The 19849-nt window shown below is 46.6% G+C and overlaps 1 protein-coding gene across 2 annotated transcripts in view; it reads right to left on the bottom strand.

Moving 5' to 3' along the window:
- Nucleotides 1–3296: 3296 nt before the first annotated feature.
- Nucleotides 3297–19849, bottom strand: part of LPAR2 (lysophosphatidic acid receptor 2) — a 32146-nt gene continuing 15593 nt past the window's right edge. For both annotated transcript variants that reach the window (XM_072149414.1, XM_072149413.1), the window contains exons 2-3: nucleotides 15280–16032; nucleotides 3297–5732 (exon numbers count right to left, since the gene is read on the bottom strand). In XM_072149414.1, coding sequence (XP_072005515.1) covers nucleotides 5434–5732; nucleotides 15280–16032 — 1052 coding nt within the window. In that variant the 3' untranslated portion in view covers nucleotides 3297–5433. The remainder of the gene's footprint in view (nucleotides 5733–15279; nucleotides 16033–19849) is intronic.

Here is a 19849-nt window from a genome sequence, read left to right as displayed (position 1 = left end):
GCGATCCCCTATCTGGACTGTCCGACGATGATGCACTGTGCTGCGATCCACGTAGGTCGTGTGCCCGATATCCTGCATGTGTCGCTCCCCGCTCAGGTCCGCCGGGTTACACCTTCTTCTCCCTGGTGTATGTAAGTGCATTCTCTTGCCAATGCACCAAAATCTGATTGCGTGCGCTAAAAAAACCCTTTTAAATCCGGCACAAGTTCGGAAATCGTCAGAATACCCTACGAAAGTGCGGCCCACGTGCCCTTAGTAAATGAGCCCCATGTCTAGGCATGATTATCCCATAATGACATGTGACTATCATGTCCTAATAGATAGTCGTAGTCCACTAGTAGTCCAGCCCATCAGACTAACAGCTCACTGCAGTCCTAGTGGTTGGACGGAATCCGTTTATATTGTTTGTCTACTACAGGGTCCTTGTCGAGTTCTAGACTAGTGCCGAAATACGAAAGGCACCACAGCTTGGACTGAAAGATACCGAAACATGGCCAGTCCAACCAGATGACGACCCTAGCTCCATGACACTGGCCAACCATCTCATGTGTTTGGAGGCCTCCCAGCTATGTGAAGGTATTGGAGGAATGGGAGCATTGGGTACATGGAATTCTGCATGCCCTATGCTTTTATTCTTACAGGTGTTGGTCAGTGGCTTCCTCTGCTCTGTCCGAGAGAACGGCGTTCTCATTCAAGCCCAGCACGCATGCTATGGTAAGGCTATGCAGACTATTGTATTGGGCCGCCGGCTATCTGACGAGCATGTCCAGCTTTCTTGTCTGCACCGATGGTCACGACCTCCTGATGGTTGTGTCTCCTGATGTAACGTGAGCTGCACAGCCTGGTCCTGGTTTGGTTTTAGCTCGCATACTCACCAAATGTTTATTTCCCGGAGTTCCTGGAATACACACATGTTGTTCCTGTTTGATATTTCATATCTGAGACTCCTGAGGCTTAAAGGGATTTTTCTTTTACTTAATAAGTATTAGTTATTCATTGCATAAAAAAACCAACAGAAAACTGATTTCTAAGATCTCTACTGAAGTCGTGTGAGCTGCAGGCCAATGCTGTACAACAACATGTATGAGGTGACTATGTATTACGTGACGAGGACCTCTATGACAAGTCTTTGACAAGTCAAGTATACGTTGTTACTACATGGTGAGGACACGTATGACATGACTATGTGTTTGGTTACTACATGGTGAGGACACGTATGACATGACTATGTGTTTTGTTACTACATGGTGAGGACACGTATGACATGACTATGTGTTTTGTTACTACATGGTGAGGACACGTATGACATGCCTATGTGTTTTGTTACTACATGGTGAGGACACGTATGACATGACTATGTGTTTTGTTACTACATGGTGAGGACACGTATGACATGACTATGTGTCTCGTTACTACATGGTGAGGACACCTATGACATGACTATGTGTTTGGTTACTACATGGTGAGGACACGTATGACATGACTATGTGTCTCGTTACTACATGGCGAGGACACGTATGACATGACTATGTGTTTGGTTACTACATGGTGAGGACACGTATGACATGACTATGTGTCTCGTTACTACATGGTGAGGACACCTATGACATGACTATGTGTTTGGTTACTACATGGTGAGGACACGTATGACATGACTATGTGTCTCGTTACTACATGGCGAGGACACGTATGACATGACTATGTGTTTGGTTACTACATGGTGAGGACACGTATGACATGACTATGTGTCTCGTTACTACATGGTGAGGACACCTATGACATGACTATGTGTTTGGTTACTACATGGTGAGGACACGTATGACATGACTATGTGTCTCGTTACTACATGGCGAGGACGTGTATGGCAAGACTATGTGTTTGGTTACTACATGGTGAGGACACGTATGACATGACTATGTGTTTGGTTACTACATGGTGAGGACACCTATGACATGACTATGTGTTTGGTTACTACATGGTGAGGACACGTATGACATGACTATGTGTTTGGTTACTACATGGTGAGGACACGTATGACATGACTATGTGTTTGGTTACTACATGGTGAGGACACGTATGACATGACTATGTGTCTCGTTACTACATGGTGAGGACACGTATGACATGACTATGTGTCTCGTTACTACATGGTGAGGACACGTATGACATGACTATGTGTCTCGTTACTACATGGTGAGGACACGTATGACATGACTATGTGTCTCGTTACTACATGGTGAGGACACGTATGACATGACTATGTGTCTCGTTACTACATGGTGAGGACACGTATGACATGACTATGTGTCTCGTTACTACATGGTGAGGACACGTATGACATGACTATACAGTTGCGACATGGAACCTCGCGTGATGTGACTGTACCAGAAAATCCACACTTGTTATGTTTTTCGTTTCTGGTTTCAAGCAACTTTTACTTGCCTAAGGGCTTTTTGCTGCCAGATCAAAGCTCCAGTCGCTGAGATATTTTTACTTAGATGACTTGTTTAGCCCATCTGTTATGGGGGCGGGGGTATCTCCTCCCTAATCACATTGTTGAGTCTGGAAGCAGGAAGTCACCTCATGGTCTACCCAGGGGTGAACCCAAATTCCCTGCTGCTTGAGACAAACTATAAAATCGCGCCCCCACCTATTATTTTTTATTTTTAGTAGGTAGGTTGTCCATACAGTATCTCATACCCATGTTGGCACCTTAAAATTTTTGATTGTCAAGTGGTGCTTTGTAGCAGGTGACTACACCACTGAAGATGCCCCCCAATTCCTCGTGGTGGTGCTGCCTGAGGTGAAAGGCTCAACCTGGTTCATAGCTGGATTTGCCTCCATCATCCTTTTAATTGTTCTGTGGGTGGAGTCTTTCTGTGACTAAGAATGTGAGGGTTGTTGACTGGGACTTAGGATTTATTATTTCCGGTTAGTTATAGCTTGGGGGCCTCCTAATGAATAGCTTTGCTGCAGTCTATTGGGCCATTCTCTGCCATAGCTTTGCACTGTTTCGGCCTCCTAAGGAAGTCAGTGCGAGGTCCTCTTTCCTTATGGGTTGCATAATGGGTAAAGTCACCTCTGACTGGGACTGGAATTGTTGTCGGTGGGTGTGGATAAGCTTTACTTGTAGTGGTCCAGGCCTCAGTGATGGATACACGGTGTTCTGCATAGAGCACTAGGCATATAACAAGCACCTTCACAGTAGTCGGCATCTCAGCAGACAACGGTGACATCACACCATATAGAAGAAAACTACACATTTATACAGCAAAAATATAATATCCAACAATATATAAAAATAAAAGCGTTTTTTTATTAAAGCAAACATGATGGAATTTACAATGCAGGCCAACGAGGCACATGCCTCAGGCGGCGCGACTCAGGGGGGCGGCAAAACAATGAGCTTCCTTTATACAAAATGTGGGTGTTACTGAGAGAAACCAATCAGAGATCACGTTACATATCAAAGTTTAAATCCGTCTGGATGATACGAAGACCAATACATGAGTTTCTTTGTATGAAATGACCCCAAGGATAGACATTTTTGTTTTTTTTTTAAATTCCGTATAAATATTTCTTAAAGTTGTATTAAATAAAAGGAGGAGACATCATAAAAAATTCTATAAAGACAAAATACATGTTTCTATACAGATGTATGTAATTTTTTACATATAATCGGGATTTTATATTTGCGGGATCTATAAACATTGCTTCCCTTTCGTCCACGTAGGATGTTAGATAAAATTGCGCTACAATGGAGCCATCTTTCGGCTTCTTTGGTGTTGCAAGTCATTTTTACCTGATCCCAGATGTAATACCGGACACGACCTGTAAACAAGAGTGGTGCTATTTCTTGAAACCTTGTAATACCCTTTTAATATGGATATGCCACATATGCTCCCAGCTTTCAAACATGCTGATCACTTTCTGTCAACATTTCAATGATTTTTCTTTGGGGGTCTTCACCTCCAGGACTCCCACCAATCAGTATGATAGAAGAAGAGCAGCTCATGTACGCATTCACTCGTACATACTACAGGTAACCCAATTTTATTAAAGGGGATTTGTACCAAGTAATCAGAAGAACAAGGGGCTGAGTTTCATGGCACTCCATTGACTTCTATAGGGCTATTCACATGCACAGGGGTCCGAGCCATCAGATACTTATCTCCCATTCTGTGGATAAGGCAGACGTACCAGGCAAGGCCTTTTACACCCAGTGAGGATCCTGCTGCTCACGGCTTGAGCTGCACCCGGACCACCAATATTTCATAGTAAGTAAGAATCACACCAATTAAACCAGGGTCTCAGTAACAACTTTATGCTACATAACCCGCGTTACCTCACCTTTAAAGGGCACCTGTCAGGCTATTTGGCACCACCTAAAACCTAAAAACCAGTGGAAAGTTGCCGGTCCCCATCTGAGCCATCTGGCGCATGAACATTTGCATACCCTGGCGGCAACTTTCACCTTGGTTATCTCCAAATCTGAGGTTTAGTGTTCCCAAGTAAGACAAGATTGGACAGCTTTGCAATAAGATCCTCAATGCCCCTTTAAGCAGACCGAATGGAAATGTTCTTAAAAAAAAGAGCTGTGAATTGTAACAACCTTCCATTTTTGGCCATTCAACCGGTTGCCAACAATGTTTTGGGCTATTCTGTGCTACTCTTTTTCTCTAACACACTTTCCTTCGAATGAAGTTTATTTGCTGCATCCATAAATGGGTCATGTGACCGTATCTAACCGAGGACGCCAGGTTACTATGGCCTACATTGAGCTGATCCCGTACCTTGCTGTATATGGTTTATAACGAAGCTTCTAGTAACCCTTCAGACTCCACTTGTGCACACGAAGCCGCGCTTTGGCCATGGTCATGCCCGTGAGCACCAAAACACAAAGGATAGGAGCACCAAGATATGTCCCAAAGTGGTGTAGAAGCCTCATCTAACTTTACAAGTGTCCACTATCATGTTGTCTTGCCTCTGAAGAAGACTCGTAAGGAACCTTCAACCATGATCCAATCCAATTGTGAATTCTCCATATTCACTTCAAGTGAGACAAATTATATTCCCTCCATCCAGTTTATTCCCCTGTGTAGGAATCTCTGTTGCTTCTCCAGCTTTAGACAGTCCCAACTTCCGAAAACATCAGTATACTCTCATACATTTTACGTTCCTCGATACACTTGGCTTAGGCATCTCCTCGGATCGAAGACGTTGACCCATTGTTAAAGAAATGATGGGAAACGTCAAGGAGAATTGCGCTGTCCTCAAAACCTACTCAGTTCGATATCCGGGTCTCCAACATGGGATACAAGCTCAATCATACTGATATTAATGGTGCCCATGGGAGCTCCATGGCACACATCCCATTGGACGAAGTCTTGGTGCCCAAAAGGAGTAAATACCAAACCAGGACACAAAGGTCATCTATAACGTGGAGTCTTTAACCAGATGTCCATTGTCGGACAACATTCTCCTCTCGGTATTCGTTGACTTGACTGAAGGCGAGTACTTGGACCCTCGATTGCAGCAGAAGCAGAGGATCTGCTTAAAGGTGGCCCTCATCTCATTGTCCCTGTAAGAGTACACAATGGGATTGATGACAGAGTTAAACTCGGCGAGGAGCAGGAAGTATTTCTCTACGGCCAGGACGTTGCACTTTTCGCAGCCCAAGCCGTCCAGGAGAAGAACAACTTGGCCTGGAGTCCAGCAGATGACAAAGGCACCTAGAAGAAATGGTGAAGACACAGACATGAGAAGGGGAGGTTGTGGCGGCACGGAAGACAATTTACAGTGGTTCTAGTGGCTTAATTACATTTCCATACGGTATTTATTGTGAGGTCTCGTGTAGCCATTTGTTCTCTATGGTTTCCATTGCTCTTAGAAACATGTACCTTGTGACCACCAGTCTGATTTCAATGACTAAACCAAAGAGAAGTGAATATGCATGGCCATTGACTAGCCTGACATGTACATGGCACGAATTTTGGGAAAGAACATTCATATGTTCTACTGTTTGGGTGATTATCAAACCATGTAACAAGATAAGTGCTAATGGCACGGAGATGTCACCTTCACCCACACGAAGGACTATGGTGCCTTCTTATGCCTTGGTGTCACTAAATAATACAAAGACACGGCGTGAAGGCAACATGGTGAACGGTGGGTAATATCTCTGCCGTGTACTGTTTTTGTAATAGCTCGTGCTAGCCAAAACGGAGACACCCATCTGTAGACTATTTTGGTTACGGTGCACGTGATGGAACAGATCTTCAAACTTGAAAACCACAGGAAGCCAAGCAGAATATATCTGAATGTGAATTGCAGAGCTTCATCTGGATTTCGAGGTCAGCTATCTGTACTGTATTGTGCAAACCAGTTACCCTAGTCACTAAACAGAGCTGTCTATAGATGTGTGCCCCTAGATTGGTGGGCACAAGCTAATTTTACACCATGCACCCTATGGGTTAGGATTCTTCATCTTTTATAAGTGAATATCGGCTTAATCCAATCTCCCTTTGTCTCTACTAGCAATTTTTTTTTAATATTTATATTTCGGATCAGATTTGGACATATCCCAGCACTCGAAATGTGGTTCTGGAGCCCAGATGTTAATGTTATTTCTTATTCCTTGGGTATCGGAGGGATCAGACTGGCTCCAGAAGTCTCCGTCCACCACTAGGATGGTGCCATGACCTGCATATGCCCATTTATGACCCTTCCAATGACAGATCGGACATGTGACGCCTAAATATCACTGTGGTCCCACGTGGGGTGACACCATGGACATTGTTTATGGCAGCCAGGCATTGTTACACCATGTACCGATAGCTTTTTTTTTCTACTAATTAATATATCTTTTTTTTTTTCTCTTTCCATTGCATAACTCATATGGAAATTATTACTGTGGGGGTCACGCCGCCTCTAATATCCTGGAATATTATTGTCAGCATTATCAGCGGATAAATCCAGGGCTCAGTACTTTATTCTCCTCTCTGACCCTCGCTCCTCAATCCTCCAACATCTAAACCTGTTTATTAGTTACACCCCGATGACTTATCCTCGAACGACAAACCCTGTCGTATAATATGGGTGAGCCCGAGTCCAGCAAACCAGGAGTTAAATGTAATTAATCCGCCCATGGTGGATAAAATGGAAAAATGCCTCCTCCCCGGCAGAGACGCGGTAATTACAGTGTCCTTGATCTTGTGCTGAATGTCCTAAATGTAGACTCCAGACGGCCGGCCCCGAGCGCTCCAGCCCAGGCACCAGACGTGGTGCCATGACACTGCAAATCAGATTCCTGTACCTGACCATGTGACTATGCTACTTACCTACTGACTAACACATTGGTGACACTGGTTAAAGCGTTTATTCGAGGAGTTTTTCGACCATCAACAATTTCTATTCTTGGGCGATTCCCAAGCAGTTGCAGATGTTTTTGAGGTGGTGATCCTTAAAATCTGCTACAAAGGCACCCAAGGGGTCCTCTGCACCAAGTTCAGGTTGACCCTCCACTTTCTGTTGTGGTTTCAGACCCTGGTGGGCCTCATACAGTGGGACTTATCCGCATGCTGTCCCCGCCCATGGTTTGAAATTGTGTTTAAAATAAAGGGGTGTCTTTTGAGCGCCTACAATTTGATCAGTGATTATCCGACTTCTCACGAGAAACGACCTCCGGCGGTGGAGCATGCTTCCTGCCACTCTGATCAATACTATGGTAGCGTCGGAAATTGCCGAGATGGCACTATGCTTGGCAATTTCCCACACTTGTAGAGGACCTGTCCACTCAATTTGGGACTGTAAACCAACTACAGGTCATGAACCTATGTTTTAGGGTTCCAAATCGACCAGTATATATAATCTTTATGTGGCATCAACACTTATACTCGCCTGGCATATCGGATACTCATCACCAGATCCCGCCCTGATGCCTCATCATGTGTTAGTGAAAGTAAAGCCAGGATAATACTTTGGCTTTACTGCACATGTACTGGACCTACGGTGCTTGCGCAATGAAGCTAGGGTGTACTACATCGGCTTCACTACACATGTTCTAGACCTACGGTGCTTGCGCAATGAAGCTAGGGTGTACTACATCGGCTTCACTACACATGTTCTAGACCTACGGTGCTTGCGCAATGAAGCTAGGGTGTACTGCATCGGCTTCACTGCACATGTTCTAGACCTACGGTGCTTGCGCAATGAAGCCAGGGTGTACTACATCGGCTTCACTAGCCACAACGCGTAGGCACCGAAGGGAAGTATTAATGTTTGGGTTTTTTTTTAATGCAACTGTGTAGGGGGCAAGTTGGGACACAAAACCACTAGTCCATTAGGACCTGTGGATGGTATAGTGTCCCAAATCATCCTGATAGGTTCTCTTTAATGCTGTGTCACTCTATCAAATCGTGAGAACTGGACCCCTATTCTTGTGACTCATAGGGGTCCCCGCAGTCAGACCCCCTACAAACAGATTATTACCTTTCCCATCTCCTAGCATCTATCCTCGCTGAAAGTTGCAGTTTTGAAATAGCTGTGGAGCCAACACTTTGCAGACAAATTGGACTAAAGACAGGGCTAACATCTGATGTAGGGTCACTCCACCATCTATGTCTAGTATAGATGGAGCTGCATATACATAGGTGCTATATCCTCCTTTTCTGCTGACTATATTGCTTGTGGTGTGTGGAGCTGTCTTCAGATGTTGCTGGTGGTGTCACTGCCCGCGCCTCGCGTGCTGAGCGTCGTCCCCATGTGTCACCGCTTTGTGACTCTGAGTCACTCTTATATAAAGGCTGAGAGGATCCTGTCTCCGGCTGTGCAAACAGATCGCTCATTTATTCCCCCTCGTTGTTGCAGAACTGTTCCTAAAATCCAGATGTTTCAACTTATTCCCTCTCTGCATGCCTGGCGTCCGCTCATAGCAGGCGCCACACAGACACCCAGGGACGGTGCAGCGCTGCCCTCCATGTACACCGTCTCCTGCACCCCTGGGTGTATTGTAGGGGAGAACTCCTCTGTACTAGAGTATCAAGACACTTACTTACATATATACCTCACCTTCTCCTTCTCCATGTCATACATCTGACTATGAGACATATGACTGCAGCAGGAGCCTCTCCCCTGTCCTGACTGCAGCAGGAGCCTCTCCCCTGTCCTGACTGCAGCAGGAGCCTCTCCCCTTGTCCTGACTGCAGCAGGAGCCTCTCCCCTTGTCCTGACTGCAGCAGGAGCCTCTCCCCTTGTCCTGACTGCAGCAGGAGCCTCTCCCCTTGTCCTGGCTGCAGCAGGAGCCTCTCCCCTTGTCCTGGCTGCAGCAGGAGCCTCTCCCCTTGTCCTGACTGCAGCAGGAGCCTCTCCCCATGTCCTGACTGCAGCAGGAGCCTCTCCCCATGTCCTGACTGCAGCAGGAGCCTCTCCCCCTGTCCTGACTGCAGCAGGAGCCTCTCCCCTTGTCCTGACTGCAGCAGGAGCCTCTCCCCTTGTCCTGACTGCAGCAGGAGCCTCTCCCCTTGTCCTGACTGCAGCAGGAGCCTCTCCCCTTGTCCTGACTGCAGCAGGAGCCTCTCCCCTTGTCCTGACTGCAGCAGGAGCCTCTCCCCTTGTCCTGACTGCAGCAGGAGCCTCTCCCCTTGTCCTGGCTGCAGCAGGAGCCTCTCCCCTTGTCCTGGCTGCAGCAGGAGCCTCTCCCCTTGTCCTGACTGCAGCAGGAGCCTCTCCCCATGTCCTGACTGCAGCAGGAGCCTCTCCCCATGTCCTGACTGCAGCAGGAGCCTCTCCCCCTGTCCTGACTGCAGCAGGAGCCTCTCCCCTTGTCCTGACTGCAGCAGGAGCCTCTCCCCTTGTCCTGACTGCAGCAGGAGCCTCTCCCCTTGTCCTGACTGCAGCAGGAGCCTCTCCCCTTGTCCTGACTGCAGCAGGAGCCTCTCCCCTTGTCCTGACTGCAGCAGGAGCCTCTCCCCTTGTCCTGACTGCAGCAGGAGCCTCTCCCCTTGTCCTGACTGCAGCAGGAGCCTCTCCCCTTGTCCTGACTGCAGCAGGAGCCTCTCCCCTTGTCCTGGCTGCAGCAGGAGCCTCTCCCCTTGTCCTGACTGCAGCAGTAGCCTCTCCCCTTGTCCTGACTGCAGCAGGAGCCTCTCCCCTTGTCCTGACTGCAGCAGGAGCCTCTCCCCTTGTCCTGACTGCAGCAGGAGCCTCTCCCCTTGTCCTGACTGCAGCAGGAGCCTCTCCCCTTGTTCTGACTGCAGCAGGAGCCTCTCCCCTTGTCCTGACTGCAGCAGTAGCTTGTTCCTACTCCGGCATGTGGACAAGATTAATACAAATCCCATTCACATGCTGCGATAAAGCGAGATTCTAGTTGTGAAATCCAACACTTGCTTTTCCATCCTATAATGGGACATAACGTCCATAGTGACATCACACTACAACCACTTACCGGCCTTGCGCGGGGGGTGCAGAGGTGAAATCGGTAAGCACAGTATATGACGCAGGTCACTTTGGAAATTTAACCCCATGCATTGCTTACATTTTTGAAAGGGCACAAACTCTTGACTGTTACCAGCCGAGTGTGCATGTATCTATAAACCTTGGTGGATCTAACCTTATACAGAACCCCAATCTGTGGGATTTCCATGCCAGAGGCGGTTGTGGCGAGGGTCAGGCATGAATAGTACATGAAGGGAGACATCTGTGGGGATACATAATGCACACAAGCACAGCTGGAGAGGAGGACGTCTCCACAATCTGCCGCGATAAGGGAAGAATGCCGCTTCAGGGAAAAGTTCACGCTTTGTCCATTCAGCGTTATGTGCCGCTCCTGGCTCCGGATGGGAAGAGCTTGTTCCAATCTGATGTTCCCTCCTGCATGAAATCTTACGGGTCCCAGAGTTTTTCATTATTGACATCCAGCAGTGAGTTTTAGTGAAAGTCGCTCCATATCGGGTGACACGGGGTCTTCACTGGTTTAAGCTTTGTAAAATTAAAGGGATTTGGTGACCTCTGACTAATTACATTTGGAAATCTAAGCAAAGGCCCATCCAGTATGGAGTCTCTGGGTCATCAGTATCAAAAACTGTGAACAGGCCACACCTGCAGTACCAGGAGCGGCCTGTGCATTAGAGTGGCGCTGTTTATACATCATACTAATATCCAAGGACTAACCTGGATTGTTTAGGTGCCGGTGTACTGACCGGTTCTATAAGTCTATCACTAGTGAGACATCTAAGGTGCGGCCACCTACGGTAAACAGTGTAACGCTCTGTAAACACTCAGTAATAGGGAGGCGTCATACCACGAGGCATCTGGATATAGCTATATGTTCCTGGTAGTGGGAGCCCTTCAGACATATCCACAACTGCAAATAGTAGTATGGAGAAAAGTGCTCTTATCTGCTATGCAAATGAAGATGCAAGTGCCCAGGGGGCGGTCCTGAGTCACACTTGTAAGTCCAACACCCAATGACTTTGCAGAAGGGTGAAACTATCAATCGGGGGCGAAAGGAAGGTGATGGACAGAGTTTACTTACAAGAGCACTTGCTGGACTTGGGACCGCCCTCAGTGCACTTGCAATATCATTTGCATATCAGATAACATTCCTTATCTCTAGATGTAAGCTGGATATAGCTGAGTACAACATTGAGCTACCTTTAGGGGTCCCATGATAGATCGGGCCCCCCCCCTCCCCCATTATCTTGATTTGTAAAGCTAAGACCCTAACTAATCAGTATTGATCTAAATAGGGGACAACATCTCAGTCCGGCCCCTTTAAGCCCCTCTCCTGCCCAGCCATAAAGCATTGGACAGACTCCCCTTACAAAGCTCATGTCACACAACAAGGAACTTGCTGATAACAGAGAACAATAGACCGAATCCTTTTTAAGCCTTTTTGTAAACTGATGAGTACGAGGATCAGTCTGTAAACTTTTCGGTCAGTGCCAGGAAGGGGTAGAGGGGGGTAGTCAGACCTGTGTGTGGCTATAAATAGTAACAAGTCGTGTTTTTAGTCACTTCCCTCTTGTTTGCTTTGGGCGCAGAAAAATAATAGTAAAATGTATTGAAGCCTGGACAATAGATAGCGGCCGGTGCCTGGCGGGGGCAGAACGCGGCGCTCCCCGGCCCCTCCGATAGAGACCTTACAGCTGCCTGACCACAGTCCTTAAAGGTCATTGCAATTGTAATAGCAATGGGAACATAGGAGCGGCATTCCCCCCCGCCAATCAAAATCGCTCCTTCCGGACAGTAAAGGGTTACATGGCCGTATCATGATGATGATGATGATGGTGACCAGAACTGGCTATAAGTCTTAAGGGGATGACACGGAGGATGACACAGGAATGTAACCGGGGATTTATACACCACATTCTCCTGTAAAAGCGTTTTATGGGATGAATAACTTCCCGTTCCCGGGATTTTCTTCTCATCTTTCCAAAGCTCAGAACTTGTTATAGGGAGCGGAGGAGAAGAAGAAGAAGTCGTCTCTTCAGGACATGGGTTGGGTCTGTCCTTGTGCAGGTGGATGGTGTAATACCAGGGGGGAACCTTTGTACCCACTAAAGGGATCATAAAGATAAATAATATCCATAGTCTTGTGCTGGTTACACATGGCAGACGTCCCCCACCCCTATACCTGACACGACTGCAGCAGGACCCCTCCCCCCACCCTATACCTGACACGACTGCAGCAGGACCCCTCCCCCCACCCTATACCTGACACGACTGCAGCAGGAGCCCCTCCCCCCACCCTATACCTGACACGACTGCAGCAGGACCCCTCCCCCCACCCTATACCTGACACGACTGCAGCAGGAGCCCCTCCCCCCACCCTATACCTGACACGACTGCAGCAGGAGCCCCTCCCCCCACCCTATACCTGACACGACTGCAGCAGGAGCCCCTCCCCCCACCCTATACCTGACACGACTGCAGCAGGACCCCTCCCCCCACCCTATACCTGACACGACTGCAGCAGGAGCCCCTCCCCCCACCCTATACCTGACACGACTGCAGCAGGAGCCCCTCCCCCCACCCTATACCTGACACGACTGCAGCAGGAGCCCCTCCCCCCACCCTATACCTGACACGACTGCAGCAGGAGCCCCTCCCCCCACCCTATACCTGACACGACTGCAGCAGGAGCCCCTCCCCCCACCCTATACCTGACATGACTGCAGCAGGACCCCTCCCCCCACCCAATGCCCTGAATGACACAAAGATTCCCATCGTGACACTGCGGATCCAAAATGTTCTAATTCATAAATCCCACACGCTACAATGTCCCTGGCTGACCACACAGAACGGGGACGGATACCATAGAACGTTAGTATGTGGAGCAGCGGACAGATCATCTTATCTCTCCCTCTCCGTGATGTCTATCCTGAAATTTGATCCTGTGATCCAATCGGCAGAGGATCGTGTACCCCCCCCCCCCCTCATACCTGCGGGAACCACGACAAGTCTCACCATGCAAGAGGAAAAACATGGTCCTTGGTTCTTCTGGCACTGACGTAAAAAAGTTGGGAATTCTTGGAATTATTTCTTTGTCTTATGGAACACAGGAAACAAGTGACCCTAACTTTACTGTCACAAATATTTAGGTCATTATGAGAGGATCTGTGGGGTCGGGACACACGGCATGATGGCCAATCAGGATAGCCGATAGACTACGGATGGAGCCGTCTGCTGATAGGTTCCCTTATGCCCTGACCTAGATGTCCCGAGTCATGGAGCAACCCCAACGACCTCTTCTGTTACATCACATAGTCATTAGAGAAGGAAGAAGTCTGCAGTGATACATACCTCTACTATGGGTATATGCATGGAGCATGGAGGAGGCATGACTACGCCTCGGTGATCTCAGAAGACAACATCCCCGGGCACCCACCACACCTTCTATGACTTGGGATGATAAAGAACGGCTCTTACTGACGTTTTACACAGGTTGAAGGAACTTATAGGAAGCTCTTTGGTTACAATACATTTCTTTAGGCATGACTCTTTTCAGGTCTGCATGTTGGGTTTGGGCCGGTAAACAAACAGAACTGTTTCCAGTATGTTTCCCGACCTCAAGTCTTAAAGGAAATCTACCATTTGCTTTTATGCATTATGAACCAAACATAATGCTGTAGCTACACTGATGCAGGAACATATCTTGTTTAATCCTTGAAACGAGTGGTTTTGCTGAAAAAACAATCACAAAATGATGATAATGAGGCTCGGTCGCTCCTGTGGCTGCCCCGGCGCTTCTCCTCTCACCCTAATTATGCACTGCTCCAGAGAAAGCTGTATTCACTGTGTTGTCTCTGACAGGCAGAAGTAATCAATCGTTGCACCATCCCCCCGGCTGATGTGTATAAGTCATCCAGCTCAGTTTGATTAGTCCTGTGTGGACAGTTCAGGAATCACCATGTAATGTGTTTATGTAGGCACCCAGCTTTCCTAAGGTCCCGAATTTTATAATTGTTTTATCAGCAAAACCACTCGGATTAGGGATTAAACAAGATATGTTTCTGCATCAGTGTCGCTACAGCATTCTCATGGTATGTTTGGTTCACAATACAAAAAACCGAGGGTAGATTTCCTTGAAGCAGACCATATACATTAGATGTTTGTTGACCAAACCCACCGAAAAAGGTCAGGGATGTTGGATTTGGACATATCCACCTCTTCTTATGGAGATAGGATCTTACTATAGGTGTTCCCATATTTTCATCTCCGTCTTCAGCTTATTGAGTGTGCAAGAGTATGGTGGGATCAGGAGAGGAAGATATTGGCCTACGCCCAACTCTAGAGCTAAAATATAAGCTACTGCTGTCTAATCTGTCTACACCTCCTCCTGAAGAGAGATATCATGGGACAGTCAATCTCAGAATGACAATGCTCTTTCTTGCATATCCAATGGGTCAATATGGCCACCAACAAGAGCATCCACCAAAGACAAGTTATCAGTAACGTCTTCTGTATCTAGAACTCATCCCCATCGCTTGAGAACCACCCAGAACAAATTTTACCAAACAAATATTGGATATGGATCTCAAATAAGGAGAATCATCTCTTAACAATAAGATGATCCCGAAATGTCCCTTAGGTGGGACCACCAGTGATAAGTTGTATTATGTTGTAAAATGTGGTAGTAAGTGTGAATTTTCTCTACTACTCTCCGTTCTAACCAACAGATGAGGGCACTGGATAGAGAACCTACCTCTATTAACTCAAAATTCCAGAATATGATGGTATTCCGCACAAAATGTGTAAACTTTATCACCGATTACTTACTCAATATGATAAACACAGTCTTCATCAAGTTGATCATTGTCTCCCGATACTTGGGATGGAAAGACGTGTGCCGGGACATCCTGACCATCCTCCTCTTGACGTAGATAAAAATATGCAAGTAGACCACCATCATAATCAAAAAGGCCACCAAGTTGGATACCGCCCAGAAGATCAGGTAACTCCGGCTGTACAGTGGGGCCATTCGCGAACAGGATTTGATGTTACAAATACAATGCCACCCGAAAGACGGGATGAGACCCAACAACAGAGCCGATAGCCAGATGCAGGCGATGAGGATGCAGACACGTTGGTTGGACATCTTGCTGTGAAGCTGCATTGCAAAGACCGTCTGGTGCCGCTCTACGGCTATGGCCAGGAGATTGGCCACCGAGGCTGTGAGGCTGGTGTCTAGTAAACTTTGTCGGAGGAGCCAGGTTTTCACAGTGAGACTAGCAGTCCGTGGACCAGTATGGAACATGAGATAAGTGTAGGCTACACCGGCGAATAGATCCGCAGCCGCTAAGTTCCCCAATAGATAGTAGATGGGATAGTGGAACCTCCGGTTTATTATGATGGCTGTAATGACCATTATGTTGGTCAAAAGTACAAAGACGCACACGGTAAGTCCCAAGCCGACCACCAGACTGTCCTTCGGTCTCCATTCTGTCGTTAAGTCTTTGCCACTGTTGTTGTAGAAGAAGCCGATGCTTTTGTTAAAGTAGCATTGCTCCATCTTAAGGGGGTCGGTAAACCCTGAAAGGAAAAGAAAAAATAATTAAATTTGCGAATAAAATAGACATGGAGACCACCTAGAAGAAAACACTACCTTTGTTCTATTCTCAGGCATTGATTAAGATTGTCTGTGAAGCCACTTGTTATGGATCTATCCAACCATCTAATGTGTATGGGGCTTCCCCCGGCCGATCTGTCCTATGATAGCAGACTGTCTCATCGACCCACAAGAGGAACGGAGAATCTCCCAGTGGGCACAAGCTCTAACACATTAAAACTGGCCTCAAAAGTCTAGCAAAAGATGAACCAATTCGGAAGCCATTGGAGCAATAACTCGACATTGTTGTCTGTTACAGACAGGACTATTCACAAATATGGATCGTTAGATTTTAACAATCCTACCTGGGAATTTTATGCATGGCGAGCGGGCCCTCTAGATCAGTGGTCCCCAACCTTTTTTTGCCCAGGGACCGGCTGTAAACATATATTTTCTCCAGGGACCAGTAGGTGGGGGGGGGGATACAGTCTGGTTTCTGTTTCATAGCCAAAAATGTAAGTTTGCATGACCCACAAAACTCCCTGTGTGCCTAGCTTATATTGTCCAATTTCCTTAAAAAGCCCCCCCCCCCACCTTCTACTATCCCAGCTGAACTAAAAAAAAAAAAAATACTCACCTTCCCTGTTCCCCTGCAGCAGTCTTCTCTTCGCTCACCGTCAATAGAACAGTGCATTTACATGGAAATTAAGTAATGGGAGAGAAGACTGCTGCAGGGGAACGGGGAAGGTGAGTATATTTTCTTTTGTTTGTTTTTACAGAGGTCCAGCGCGGCCTGGAACAAGGTGTTCCATGGCCCGGTCTTGGGCCATAGACCGGTGGTTGGGGAACACTGCTCTAGATCACAACATTTGGTAGACCCATCGTACCCCAGTCAGAACCTGATGGCAGATATGGGTGGAGATTGGGCGATTTGGAAATGAATTGGTCAATCCTTCTGTTGAAGACTCTCAACATTCAATATGAGAACAAGCGAGTGAGAAGAGGAGATTTTGGATGAATAGTGGTTTATGAAAAGTCTTTTGATTGGTCCACTAAAATAAGCTAAATAAGGTCCATCACACAGGACCAATGACAGCCCAAGAGCAAAATGACCATTAATGGAAACTCTCTTAGCCTTTGCCCAATGAAATACAGAGATAACATCACCTGCACCATCCCCCTCCTCTGCTCTGAACAATACAACAGTCCAGTTTTGCAGGTTAATTAAGAAGAAGTTTAGAGATGCAAATAGGTGGAACAACAAGTCAACTACAAAGCACTCAATGCACAGCTAAAATACCAAAAAGCTGGAGAGGAGACCGGTGGAAAGGATATTATACCAGACTGATGGTCATAAAGAGAAAACCCTGACTATACCTGTGATATCACTATGGTATCTGATGTTACCTAGCCATGCTAATCATTCCATAAGATATATGGTGGCCAACAATAATCCCTCCCGACCCCCTTCTGCCGTAGAGAAAATTGGTGGCAACTTCTATCCCCAAGTATAGGACATCATTGAAATCCAAAATGCTAAACTCTAAAATATCTGCCATCATCATATAGATGTCAGAAGGCCCCAAAAACATTAGATGATCTACCAGGTCACACCAAAATAATCAATTTTGGTGGCATATATCTAATATCAATGAACATTGGAATACATTAATAAAAGAAGGATTGTAAAGGCCAACTGGTAACACACTGTCATCCTCCGGAGAGTACTCGGCCATGTTTACCATCTACATCTGATAGGCCTATTTTTACTGGCGTAGAACCTTTCAATGAGAATTCACCGCCCATTACACTGTCTTCTTTCCAATGTATATGGCTAACGTTACTGATTTCTAGACTCGTCGTTCATGGTTGTACTGTGAAGGTCAGCAACCTGGTTGAAATGTTTAAAGTCAAAGATGCTAAGGGATCTCCTCCATGATCTGAGGCCCAGTCCGGACTTCCTCTGATGGGATGTAGATAGTGTTTTGTCATCTTGTAACGAAAGCCGCTGACAATAACCATATGGTAGAACAACTTTTATAAAGTGCCATTGGTCGTTACCCGTTACCCTTGGTCACGTCAAGTATCAATGGTTGGCAAAATATGGTCAGCTTTTCGGCCATCCAATATCCGTAGGGTTTGGCCACCTTCACACATAGCTTAGTTGCCTATCTTTGTTGCTGTCAGGACTTGGAGTAGATGTTTCCTAACAGATGGTTAGCCGCAGGTGTGAGACCTCCGGTGGCTTCTCCACAGATCTAGAGAAGTAGATGCACTCTACTCTTCCAAGCGGAACCCCATTCACTTTGTCCCAGTAAATTCGGCGTGGTACAACAGAACATAACTGAGCCTTCTGGATGACATGTAAGGGATTGCCCCAGTGATCCCCATGGTTCTTAATCACCAATGGATTGTACAGACAAGAACTTGCTTGAAGGCACCCCCCCCCCCCCCCCCGAGTCCTCTCAATTCTTCAAAAAACTTCATCCAAAACCATAAACCCAACTTCAGAGCCAAGAAGAGATTTATCACCATAAAAGTCTTACTAATGAAGTAGATGGAAGTGTTTTCCAGGAATTTGTCACTAATGACTTCTCCTTACGATAGGTCAGCAGACCGGGTCAAACACCTGGCACCCCGGGTGTAGTCTCCTCTTTCTCCAGTGTCGCTTTGACCATCTGGATCTCAAGTGATGAAGGTCACAGGTCACAATGCAGCCAATCGCTTGGCTTGGGGGTCCCAGTGAAATCCCTTGTTCTACATCAACCGATCCCACCGGGTGAACACTCCCGGCCAGCAGCCACAATGCTGAATGTACCGGCCCGGTTGATGACCGATCCTTTTAAGCATGGGGGCCTATACTTTTCAAATTATTTTTTTTTTTATATATACTATATATACTCGAGTATAAGCCTAGTTTTTCAGCACAAAAAAAAGTGCTGAAACCCCAAACTTGGCTTATACTCGAGTAAAAAAAAAAATACCATGTTTTTGTGGTAAAATGAGGGAAATCGACGTATACTTGGGTCGGCTTATACTCGAGTATACACGGTAGACGCTGACTGCCGTCCATGGCTACCGAAATCGACATCTGTAGATGTAAAACTACTATAGTTGTAGGCTTTTCTCAGGAGTCTCTTATTTAAGGGCAACCTATCACCAGATTTGACCCCATTAAAAGCCCCCTCAGGCATGGGATGTCCTTTCTAGACTTCGCTCTGTTATGTGACATCTCAATAGTTGACCTATAAGAGAAATCTACCCAAAAAGGACACTTGAAAATGAGCTGAGAAGAGTTACATTTTCCAGGGATGAGTCAAGTTTGGGGGCTGTGGTGGGAGAGCTTCCCTAACTTTAGTTCTATAGGACCTAGAAACATGATTCTGGTGTCCTATCAAATGTCATCTCTCAGACTGTATCAGGCCTGGGGCTCTGTGAGAACCGGAGGTACAGGCAGGTAAAGACATAGTTGGAAATGTGAGATCTAGACAAAAATCCAGTTTTTTAAGTTTGTATCGGTATCTCTGTTGCTGTAGCTCACAGAACACCTGAAGACATTTTTTTTCTTAAAGATTTGAAAGTTGAGATTCTTATCTTTAATATGACATCATGTTTCTAATCCATCTGAAATGACTCCCCCCCCCCCCCCCCACCCTTACATGGTAGATAGAGGCATGGTTTTCCTTCTCCCATCCTGGAAAACTTTGCATATTTTCCCATGACTCTTCCCCTGCAGCCTCTAAACTTCACTCATCTCAAGGAAAATATGACTCTTCTCTGCTTATTTTCAAATGACTTTGG

The sequence above is a fragment of the Engystomops pustulosus genome, chromosome 4, assembly GCF_040894005.1.
Source record: "Engystomops pustulosus chromosome 4, aEngPut4.maternal, whole genome shotgun sequence".
Classification (NCBI taxonomy): Eukaryota; Metazoa; Chordata; class Amphibia; order Anura; family Leptodactylidae; genus Engystomops; species Engystomops pustulosus.
This window is presented reverse-complemented; position numbering and strand designations above follow the sequence as displayed.